This window comes from Xiphophorus maculatus, chromosome 1 (assembly GCF_002775205.1).
Source record: "Xiphophorus maculatus strain JP 163 A chromosome 1, X_maculatus-5.0-male, whole genome shotgun sequence".
Classification (NCBI taxonomy): domain Eukaryota; kingdom Metazoa; phylum Chordata; class Actinopteri; order Cyprinodontiformes; family Poeciliidae; genus Xiphophorus; species Xiphophorus maculatus.
Window position 1 is genome coordinate 30536545 of NC_036443.1, and position 12138 is coordinate 30548682.

At 37.7% G+C, this 12138-nt stretch overlaps 1 protein-coding gene across 1 annotated transcript; it reads left to right on the plus strand.

Annotated features, from left to right (window-relative positions):
* Positions 1-6030: 6030 nt before the first annotated feature.
* LOC102228942 (troponin C, slow skeletal and cardiac muscles-like) lies at positions 6031-9584 on the plus strand. The gene is made up of 6 exons (XM_005816306.3): positions 6031-6054; positions 6548-6578; positions 8125-8271; positions 8396-8510; positions 8639-8775; positions 9379-9584. Exons 1-6 carry the CDS (start codon positions 6031-6033, stop codon positions 9408-9410), a joined length of 486 nt encoding a protein of 161 aa, XP_005816363.1. The 3' UTR covers positions 9411-9584.
* Positions 9585-12138: the final 2554 nt, after the last annotated feature.

Genomic DNA, 12138 nt, shown 5'->3' on the forward strand with positions numbered 1-12138 from the left:
GCTGGGAGCAACCAAGTGGAGGGACGGGGGGGCGGAAGAGAAATAAATGAACAATGGATGGATGGATGGATGGATGGATGGATGGATGGATGGATGGATGGATGGATGGATAGATAGATAGATAGATAGATAGATAGATAGATAGATAGATAGATAGATAGATAGATAGATAGAGAGAGAGATAGATAGATAGATAGATAGATAGATAGATAGATAGATAGATAGATAGATAGATAGATAGATAGATAGATAGATAGATAGATAGATAGATAGATAGATAGAGATAGATAGATAGATAGATAGATAGATAGATAGATAGATAGATAGATAGATAGATAGATAGAGAGAGAGAGAGAGAGAGAGAGAGAGAGAGAGATAGATAGATAGATAGATAGATAGATAGATAGATAGATAGATAGATAGATAGATAGATAGATAGATAGATAGATAGATAGATAGATAGATAGATAGATAGATAGATAGATAGATAGATAGAGAGATAGATAGATAGATAGATAGATAGATAGATAGATAGATAGATAGATAGATAGATAGATAGATAGATAGATAGATAGATAGAGAGATAGATAGATAGATAGATAGATAGATAGATAGATAGATAGATAGATAGATAGATAGATAGATAGATAGATAGATAGATAGATAGATAGATAGATAGATAGATAGATAGATAGAAAAAATAACCACAGTATGAAGTATAAGTTAAACTCAGATGTTCCAGCCTTAAAGCATATTATTATAGTTTATTATATCACATTTCAGCATCAAGGCAGAGAAAAGTGTTTTACTCTGAAAGCATAAAAACATCAGCAGTTGTGAAAACCAAAAACAAATATTACATTTTATTAAGTTTCATTGTTAAAATTATCAAAACACATCAGATATATTGATCAATGTTCCATTTATTATTAATCAAAGGAAACTTTAAGCAGGTGGTTTTAGCCTTGATTTAAAGGAACTCAGTGTTTCAGCTGTTTTGCAGTTTTCTGGAAGTTTGTTCCAGATTTGTGGTGCATAGAAGCTGAATGCTGCGTCTCCATGTTTGGCTCTGGTTCTGGATTCAGAGCAGAACCAGAACCAGAACCTGAGAGGTCTGGAAGGTTGATCCACAGCAGATCTTTAAGCTTTCAGTGATTCATAAACTAACAGAAATATTTTAAAGTGTATTCGCTGATCTGATCTGTTGTGCCTCTCAGAATTTCATTCACATGTTTGTCTTATTCATATTTACATATACCAGCTGTACTTTTAAATATCAAATCTCTCACATTAACAGCTAAATACTGTGGATTAATAGAACTAGTCACAGCAACAGTGATAATAATTTTAATTTAATATCCATTTATGATCATGTTTTTAAATGTGTGGACTTTGCTTGAGTTCTTTGTGCAGAACTTGTTAATTTAATTTAACTTCTCCCAGCTAAACTAGGAATATAAATTAAGTACAAAATCAACATTCATAAAGAATGTAAAAGTATATAAATACATGGATGAATAAATACGCTATAGGGTACATACAATCAATCAATCAATCAATCAATCAATCAATCAATCAATCAATCAATCAATCAATCAATCAATCAATCAATCAATCAATCAATCAATCAATCAATCAATCAAATTTTATTTGTATAGCACATTTCAGCAGCAAGACATTTCAAAGTGCTTTACATCATTACAAGCACAGAATCACAAGGAAACATCAATCATTAAGTCAAGTTACATCAATAAATTTGTAATTGATTACATTTCAAATACAATACTAAACAGGTGGGTTTTTAGTTGAGATTTAAAAGAAGTCAGTGTTTCATACATTAGCATTCATATGGTTCAGTGGGTCTGTGGGCCTAAACAGAGTTAGGTAGCCAATTAAATGAAAGATAATTTTACCAATGAACTTGACTTATGAAATTATATTATTTAGAGAATCTGTTGCATCTATGTTTTTAGTTTTAATCCTAATTGTTCACCAGGACTCTGCTCTGATTCTCAGCTTCTTGGTGGCTAAATCTGCAGAGACTCTACAGCTGATCTACATGAACCGTTTCATAACTGGAAACTGGAATGAGCTGAAGAGCATGAGTCAGAGGGAAGATTCAGGAGCAGTGCTGACATTGGAGAGAGAGAAGGAAAAGAGAGAGAGAGAGGGAGGAAAAGAGAGAGAGAGAGGGAGGAAATAGAGCAGAAGAATATGAGCTTGACAAAAAGGAATCCAGCCTGCCTCCAGATGAGTGAGGGCTGCAAAACAAGAGATTAAAGGAGCCCAGGGCTTGTTCCCATGGAAACCTTTGCCCATGGAGATGGCAGAGAGAATGCAGCAGATTGTAGGTCAGACGCGCCATCAGCGGTCCAATCAGATGTAAATCTGTTCTGACTTGAGGGTCATAGAATCAGCAGCAAAGCTGGTTGCTCTCAGTTGCTGCTTTCACTGTTGGGGTTCTACTTCCTGGTTAAAAAAAGCTTCTTCTGGATCCAGCAACTGCTCTGTTCAACAAACAAGATAACAATATACAGAATCAGAAATAAATCTGAAGTTTTTACCTTTTGTCTCTAAAGACTGCATGAATATTTGCTGAAAATTGTAACATTTTTCATGCAACCTGCTGATTTAATCACAGGTCCTTCATTGTTTATGTCTGTTTTCTACTGAAAGCAATGGTGTCTCATTCAGCAACAAGCTCATTTTTATATTAGCTGCCCTGAATTATTTAAAGTACTCATGTTTTCTTGCACACTTGGTTCTCTGTCTGCTTGTGGTCTTGTTTCATTTTTAATACAACATGATAGTTTCCCTGGAACAGAGAACAAAACGGAGGAAAAGTGAGTCAGACAGCATGACTGATTCTGTTCTGCAACACCTGAAACATTCAGAACATGTGTGTGTGTGTGTGTGTGTGTGTGTGTGTGTGTGTGTGTGTGTGTGTGTGTGTGTGTGTGTGTGTGTGTGTGTGTGTGTGATAGAGACCAACACCTGCTGATGTTTTTGATCATTTTATGTCAGCGTCTAAAGATCTACAGGAACTAATAATATCAACAATAATAAAAACTCTCATGAAAGACAAAGTTTCAGAATCAACACCAGTTTCCTGAAAACCTTAAATCTAGATTTGTTCCCACTTTAACCAGCAAAAAGCTCCTGCACCAGTACCCCAGGGATTGGAATCATCCTCTATCACATGACATGGATTTATTTTAGCGCAGCCATAACAGCCACTGGCCGCTAGGTGGCAGCATTCACCTTCAAATTGAACAAATAAAACGGGGTCAGTGCTCAGTATGTCAGTATCCTGCAGAGACCTGCTGCCAACGAGTAGTCACCTGATCCAGGTGTGCTGAACCAGGTGTGAGAACTAAAACATGCAGAAGCCCTTGGAGACTGAAGTTGGAAACCCCGTACTACAGAAAATTAACTCAGGGTGGCCTAAAACGGCAATATTATGAAAAATGAACTTTTTTCTTTTTTTAATTTTCTGTCATAATGTTATTCAATCATCAAAAACAAACCTGAAGTGTTGCTTTGATTCTTTCATGCATCCTTTAATTTCCATGGCAACCATTTAGTGGTGCAGAACGCCTGGGTGGAACTAGCCCCTCCTTTGAGGTGCAGCTCCTCCCCCTTTCAGCTCCTTCCGACTAGCCAGCACAATTAGCAAACACCTGGTGGAACTGCTGAGCTCATTATAGGAGCTACTTCTCAGAGCATTGCTGATAAAAACACTAAAGGGTTAATAGAGGAGCCATGTTGGGATGACTTCCTGGAGGCGGAGCTTCAGAAATAGCAGGAGTTTTTAAATTTCAAGGAGTTAAAGTACAAAGTAAAATTTCTTTAACTCATATTTGATGAGCCGCTTTTTTATAAAATGGCACAATGTAAACATTAACCAACTAATAATGCAAATCCATGCCAAAACTTTGAGATTTTTTTTTTTTTTGTGAACAAAAAGGAAATTATGAATTATTTTTTTTAAATGATTTACTTTATTTAACCAGGTAAAAGACTCATTGAAATCTAGAGCTCATTTTCAAGAGGGACTTTCCGTCCATCCCAGAATATGTGCTTCCTTGTGTTGATCAGTGTTGTGTGTTTTGTTGATGTGAATAGTTAAAAAATCCAAACACCAAATTGGCTGCATTGATGGAGATTATAATAAAATTAATACAGGGAAGCATTTTTCATTTTTAATAAAATTTTTTTTATCAGAATTTCTTGTAGTAAGTAAGAGCAGATATGACTGACTGCAGGTTCTAACATTATTAAATGTTAAAGAAGAAGTTTTGGGATTTCTTGATGTTTTTTCCTGCCATCTATGATTAGTTTTTTATTGTTTGCGTCAGATTTTGCAACAGCAATGAACAATTATTTCTGACACATTTTAGCAGGTCTTCTAGTAAGTTTGGTAGTTGTTGTGTAGAAAGTCTAGTTTTAACCCTTTTAAGATGTAAAAAGTGAAGAAATATGATTTCTCTTAATGCTCGCCATCAGAGCTCTTGACTGGCATTTTAGATTAGCTGGAAGCTCTGCAAAAAGCTTCTTGGACATTCTGATAATAAATTAGTCTGGCCTGGAAGTAACACATGCATAATCAATGGGATTAGCTTTAATTATTTGGAATACTTTAAGTAGCAAAAAGCAGTTCTTCATGCTCACGTATCCTCTCTCTGAAGCTTAGAGGGCCTGTGCAGCTGCTGCTGTTTGCCATCTGATTCTGCATAGTGCGAGTCTCTGACATTTATTCCCATAAACTCTCCGTCGCCCTCCCCACCTCCCCATTTCAAAAGGACAACTATTTCTTGTCAAGGACACCTGCTGAAAATAACCCCGTCTGTGTAACTATTGTTTTTTCTATATCTGATGTACTCACAGGCCAGCAGTAAATGCAGCCATGAAAAGTGTTTTTATTTAAGAATCAGTTATAATTTCCATTACTGTATGTGTAAAATCACAGTGACCATTTTAATAGTATCAGTAGGCTGTAACCCCAAACACACACAATATGACAACAGTGTGAAGTTAAATCAGACCAAACTTGTTTAAAGTCAGTTAGAATCACAAGTTATTTCTGTTCAAATTCCACAACAATGAGAGGAAGAATTGTTCAGATTTGTTTATTTAGGACTTCAAAAGCAAACGTTCATGTTTCCTCTGGATTTGGTGGCATTTCCTTTGACCTGGATGACTCGGGTCAAACCTTTTGAGTTTCCTTCCAGAGGATTTTCACTGTAGTTTGCTGGAGTTCTGGTCCATTCCTCCTGACAGAACTGGGTCAGATTTATAGGCTTTTTCTCAGATCTACCCATAATTTCTCCAGAGATCAGAACCAAACATTGACTGTGTTAGCTGCTGAGAGTCATCGCCCATCTGGAGCTAAACCGTCCTGCTGATGCCTTTAGATGTTGCTCCAATATTTCCACATGATATTATTTCAGTACCAATTCCTCCTGCAGCAAAACAGCCCACAACATGATGCTGCCACTCCCGTACTTCACAGTCAGGATGGTACAAAGATGGTTCATTTTCTATCTCTTCCTCTTGTCATAGAACTACACTTTGCCTGATGTTTCTTTGTTTGGTTGCGACGCCTTCTTGCTAACTATGTCGTAAGAGTTCATACACTAACACTTTAGTTTCGCTTTCATCCTGTAGATTGCACCATTGATTCCAAACTAATTTGTACGGCTTTTTGTTTCATTGTGTCTCTGTCCTGTAAAAATCATAATTTCATGTTTCAGAATGAGCCTTCTAATGTAATACATCCACCATAAGGCTGCATGCACACAGTGTTTATCTATTTTTAGGTTTCTTCTGTTATCTTCCATTTATAGATGGCCTCTCTTCTTCATTGTCACTCCTCCCGCCCTCCACTATCATAGGATAATGAAAGTTGGGCCAGAACCTTTTTTAGATGCCACATGAGCCAACATAGCAGACAGAGCAGCATATTCCTGCCAGAGCTTGTCCTGGTTCTGACGGTAGTGGTGTGGCCCAGTCCAGAACCGACCAGCAGTCATGGATGACGTATATAAAGCAGCGGTGAGTTCTGATAATTGGTGGTATGATCTGCTAATTTGCTCTCCTTCATGGGGGAAAAAAGTTCTGTTTCAGTCGATGTTCATTCAGAGATTTATTGGGAATTCCAGTCCATTTGAAATTAGTAGTTACAAATTAAATCTGCTTCCAATTGGCTACGCTAAGGTCAAACATCTCGAACAATGAAGTTACATTTTTATTTTACTGCATCAACCATTTTCTAACAGCTCAAAATCTAAATTTTATTGTGAACGCAATCAGAAATAGACGTCTACAGATAGAGGCACGAGAGAGTCTGGTTTCTGTGACTGACATCAGAACAATGGACAGCTGGTGAGGAACAGATCTCCACAAACCTCACAAGAATAGCAGCGCGTGTCGCGTTACAGTGCAGCTAAACTGAGAATATTGTCACCAAGAGAACTGAGGTCCTGCTTCACCACAAGAGGCGGATAAAGAGTCAGACAGAAGGAAAATAACTGTTTTTCATCTGCAGGTAGAGAATCTGACAGAGGAGCAGAAAAACGGTGAGGAAACTGCAACTGCTAGAATAAAACCGACTTAAAATACTGATTTTATGTATTATGGTGTTTGTCTGCATGATGTGTTTGATACTAATAATATCTCTAATCTACACATATTTCTAAACAGAGATAAAAAAGGATCACATGTATTGAGTCTTCTAACAGTAATCTGAAAGCTTAAAGAGTCGGCTCTAAGGTCGGCCATGTTTGGCGTAAAGAGGATCCTCAGCGCCGCCATCACTGAGCCAACATTTTGGCCCCGCCCACTCGGGACAGGAAGCCTGTGTTTTAATTGGGGCCACTGGTCTGTGACTTTAGCCAGACTCAGCAGGAAAACTGAAAACTTTTACTTTTTGCTGAACTGTTGGCTCTTCACAGAGCTCTGTGTCATTAAGGTTAAATGACAGGTGAAAAAGTACATTAGATGCTTAGCGCCCCCTACAGCATTTCAAATATTCAGGTTTGTGCTCTGCTTTGACTTGGAGTTAGGAAATTTGTACAAATATTATTTTTTAGGGCCTATGGAAATAAAACCGTCAGTGGTGAGCAATGCTAGGCAAAATGTTAGCTGTGCTAACCCTAAAGCACTAATCATAAACATTAGTTCCACTAAAGAGCTACACCAACCTGGTATTTAGCAGATGCTAAAGGCAAAGCACTAAATTCAATCATGTTGATACTTTATTCAACTGACCGATTACAAAACAGTCAAGAAAATTGGCATTTATCTGAAACATTAATTTAGGGGAACCTAAATGAAAAATGCATCGTTAACAATAGCAAGATGCTAAAGCGATAATAAAAAAAATTAGCGCCACTATTAGCACATTTGATAAATATACCTGAATGTTTCCTGGTCATCTCTTTCTAAGGTTTTCCAGGTATGTCCCACTGTTCAAATCCCAAATGCTGTAGAAGGACCTGCACCCCTCTAGTCTGGGAACATTATGGGAGGAGCTGTGTTGTATCTCCTGGTTTATCAGGGATTTTCTCCTAAATCTGGTGCCTCTCTGGCCCAGTCTTGGATTGGTACAAGTCAGTGGAGGGATAGATTTGGACCACAGAGACAAGATTTACCAGTCTTTAATGACAACAAATGTTTCACACAAAAATGTTTCTCTGTTTTGAAGCTTTTCCTTTGTAAAACCATTTGAAAGGTCAGTCCTTGAATCTTCACAAAGTTTCGTCCAGTCACAACATGGTTTGCTAAGTTCACTTGTGGGTGACACAAAGGTCATGGAAACTTGATATTGGAATAATAAGTACAAGAGATGCCATCCCATTTCATGTAGAGAAGACTGGTATGTAAGTATCTGGTCTCATGAACACCCAAAATGTGACCCAAACTCTGGTTCTGCCTTCAAATCGGTTCAGAAGGCTTGTGAACATTGGAGCATTTGGTCAGAAGGTAACTTTTGGTTGATTTGTTTGCAGTGTATTTGTAGTTGTCAATGTATTTCTTTTCTTTCTTTCTTTTTGGCATGTCTTGTTCCCACGTCTCACCAGAAAGTTCCTGGTCCTCAAACATGCACTGCTGTGTTTCTTCTAGAATTCAAGGCTGCCTTTGACATCTTCATTCAGGATGCTGAAGATGGCTGCATCAGCACAAAAGAGTTGGGGAAGGTGATGAGAATGCTTGGACAGAATCCAACTCCTGAAGAGTTGCAGGAGATGATCGATGAGGTGGATGAGGATGGTAGGTTACTGTCCTTTGACCTCACTTTAAGTAGAAATACCTTTTTCTGTTTTGTTGGTTGATTTAAGGGTAGAAATGCTTAGGGATGTAAATAGTTTTATAAGACCATGCTTCATGTTCACAGGGAGTGGCACCGTAGACTTTGATGAATTCTTGGTTATGATGGTCCGATGCATGAAGGAGGAGAGCAAAGGGAAATCAGAAGAAGAGTTGGCTGAACTTTTCCGCATGTTTGACAAGTAGGTTTTATTTAAATGGTCATTCTCTCCTAGAGGTAGAGGCAAAGAAACACTGACTTCGTCATATAGATTAGAAGATTGACTAATCCTTAAATCAACTTTAAAGCAGTGTTTTACCTTTTGTGAAGGAACGGGGATGGCTACATTGACTTAGAAGAACTGAAGAGCATGCTGGAATCCACCGGAGAACCCATCACGGAAGACGACATCGAGGAGCTGATGAAAGACGGAGACAGAAACAATGATGGGAAGATTGATTATGATGGTACTGATCTTTTTTTCACAACTCTAAGTTATGAAAAAGAAAATGACTGATAACTAAACTACATTTAATATTGCATCCTTTGTCTGGGATGATTGAGATTGTAATCTAGTCGTCTGTGTCACTCAAAGTGATAGTCCTAATTGGGATAAAAAACCAAAACATTTCTGATGGGACCTTTGCCTATTCACAGATTTTTCTGTGCATCTCAAAATATTTGCAGATTTTTTCATAGCACATAACTTAAATATTCAAAAGACAGTGCAGAAATACAGAAGCACAATACTAGTTGACATGCTGTTGGCTGGCGTTTGCAGAGGTCAATCCAGGAATGGCATTTAGTTCCCTTGGTGCTGCTTGGCTGAACCTCCAAGAGTAGATATAAAGAACATTTCCAATGTGTGTATTAATGCATATTAAGGTTTAATTGGTTTACTCACTATTAAAACAGGAAGTTCTACATCTTAGAGGTGATCTCAGATATTTGCAGATTGTAGCTATTCTTGGAGAGTTGTAGTCTCTAAGAGTTTTGCATAAACTGGCATTTATTTATGCCTGTCTAAAATAATCTGTAGTAACAGATTCTGTGTTTTTTGTCTTTGGCAGAGTTCCTGGAGTTCATGAAAGGTGTTGAGTAAAGAGCTCAGGTGGCATTTCCCTTCACAACACTTCACTTCAACTTGTAATGTCATCAAAGTCCATTCCTGAAGACATGTTTACACTTTTCCTTTACAAACATTGTCTTCTGACAGCAGTATGAAATCAAAGTGCATATGTAAAGACTTTTCAATAAAATCATTGCTATAATCGTTTGGATTATCATATTAATATAATGTCAAAAAATAACACCACACTAGGATTTTTCAGGCTTGGCAGAATCGAGGTAAAGAGTCTAATCCCAATGATTTTGAAGGGTTTTACAAAACGTTTCCTTTCCATGACCTATTCATTTAAACCAGGCGTGTAAAATAATGAAATATCTAAATAAATGTAAATAGGCAGAACACCATCAAAGTCAGTATTGTCTCCACCTTCAAACTTAATTTCATAATCACAGGTGCAGTGGCAGAAAAGTCTAGCTGAAGTTCGTTTGTCCAGCTAATTGGCTAACTCACTGACAAAACAGAAGGACAGATGCGCTTTAAGTCATTGTCCTTTTTTGCTAGGAAATATTATTGTCAAAGAAATTCTGTCATTAGCATTGCTTTGTGTCAAAATGGCCACACATCCACAAACACTCCATCTGAAAGGACAGTTTAATTAATAATCTAGATTGAAGATAATAGGTTCAGTTTATGATGTCCAAAAGAGTCCAGCAAGCTCCAGAACTGTCCTGTTGAGATGACGTCTCTCCCCCCCAATTAGCTTCCTAGCAGCTGAGGAAGTTGATATAAATGTATCTGTGTGGGCAGTGAGATGGAGACTTCCAGACAGCTGCTTCATGTCAAGAAGGTTAGCAAAGAAATGACTTCTGTCCAGGCAAAAGACCGAGGACAGGTTGAGAATCTACAGGAAGTACAACGATAAACAGAAAAAAGTCTGAAGGTGATGCTGATTGTTTGAGACATCTAGAAAATCATTTGTCCAAGAAAGAGAAGGTGAGAACCAACATGCACCAACTGACAGATATGGGCATTAACATGATAAAATGTGTAGAGTTGATTAAGTTTCCGGCAAAACGATATTCCATATTTAGACATTATACTCAGATAAAACATCACCCACAGTTATTAGCACCGCTGATAAATATGTGTGGTTAAATATTTAAACAAAGTCTCCACACACAATCATTGTCACCCCAGCTGTTAACAGTTTGTAGAACCCATTTTACCAATAGTACTGCACTTAGTCTCCTCCCACATCATTTCATAGGGTTGGAGCGAATAGAGGGATCATTGACCTTTCTCTCTAGATCAGAGGTATCAAACTCCAGTGTCCTGCAGATTTTAGAAGTGCTTGTCCCAACACAGCTGATTTCAACAGCTAAATTACTTAACCAGCATGTCTTAAAGTTCTCCACAGGCCTGGCAACGAACCAATCATGTGGTGCAGGTCTGTTGACCTAGGGTGACATTAGAATATGTAGGACACCGGCCCCCGAGGCCTGACTTTGGACGCCACTAGATAGTCCTGATCTCCTCCAGGACTATCTGGAGAATGGTCCTGGTGTAGAAACCTTTGTCAGCTCTGCCCAAAGGTCAGCTCTGCCCAAAGGTCAGCTCTGCCCAACACAGCTTAGGTCCAGGGCTGACGTAGAGAAAGATTGATTTTGGGTCTGGTGAGCCGTTGCTGTATTAATGTGACCTCATGAGTCATGATACTATTGGAAAATGAAAATCTATTTTCAGTTTGCTGGCAGAGGCCATCAGGTTTCTATTTGAAATGACCTGATATTTAGAGGAGTTCAGGCACATCAAATCACATCAATCAGGTTTAAATCCTGACTTTGACTGTTCATGTTTCATGTTTACTTATTTGTCTTGTACTCTTTGAGACGCTGTGCTAGTTTTGCACCAAATGTAGCAGGATGGAAACTGTTCTGAAATTTCAGTTTTTGTGTCATAAGTACAGAAAAATGTTCCCCTCTAAAGTTGTAGAGATTTTTAAGATGTTTCTTTGATAAAATGTCTTAGTAGTTAGTAATTTATTCATGAAAATGACCTTAACTGAGGCAAGTGAGGCCTGCAGGGTTTCAGCTGTACTGGGTTCCTCCGTGACCTCCTGGATGAATCATTGATGAGTTATTGAAGTAATTTTGGTTGGTTGACCTCTGATGAGACGATTCACTACCGTTCCAGGTAGTGAATGTGGCCATTTCAATCCCAAAGCTTTAGGAATAGCTCTATGACTGTCAGATGTGAGTTACATTGCTTATCATCCATTTCTCATCTTCCTCCGACTTCGGTGGTGATTTATAGCTTTTTTTACGTGTTTCAGGTTCTTTCTGTTTAAGTTATTTCTTGATTCTGCTCATCTATTAGCCACATTCAGTGAAAATGAACTCAACTTTCCAAAAACCATGGTCATCAAGAGTAAATTTATGATTTATGAGCTGATATAGGGCTAGCTTGGTTTGGAAAGCTAGTTTTTATTAATAAATGAAATCATTATTTTAAAATTGCATTATTTGTCTGATGCATTTTTTCATCCCAAAAAATGTGTCAAAAAATACAAAAACAAGATATCTGTAAGATAATTTTACGGTAATTAAAACTAGTTAAGAATTTTAAAATCAAATATTGAACTACTGTGTTTATGTATTTAATGTTTTTGTTTGTGTCAAATTCGATAAATTGTTTTTATTATTTATTCGGTCAAGTGAAAAAAAACTGAATCTGAAACCCGGAAGTCAACCGCAGTGCGACC

Bases quoted from the DNA above. Each gene is read 5' to 3' on its own strand.
- LOC102228942 (XM_005816306.3), top strand. From the start codon at position 6,031: ATGGATGACGTATATAAAGCAGCG. The intron at 6,055-6,547 runs GTGAGTTCTGAT...TTTCATCTGCAG, and splicing joins ATGACGTATATAAAGCAGCG to GTAGAGAATCTGACAGAGGA. The intron at 8,272-8,395 runs GTAGGTTACTGT...TCATGTTCACAG, and splicing joins CGATGAGGTGGATGAGGATG to GGAGTGGCACCGTAGACTTT.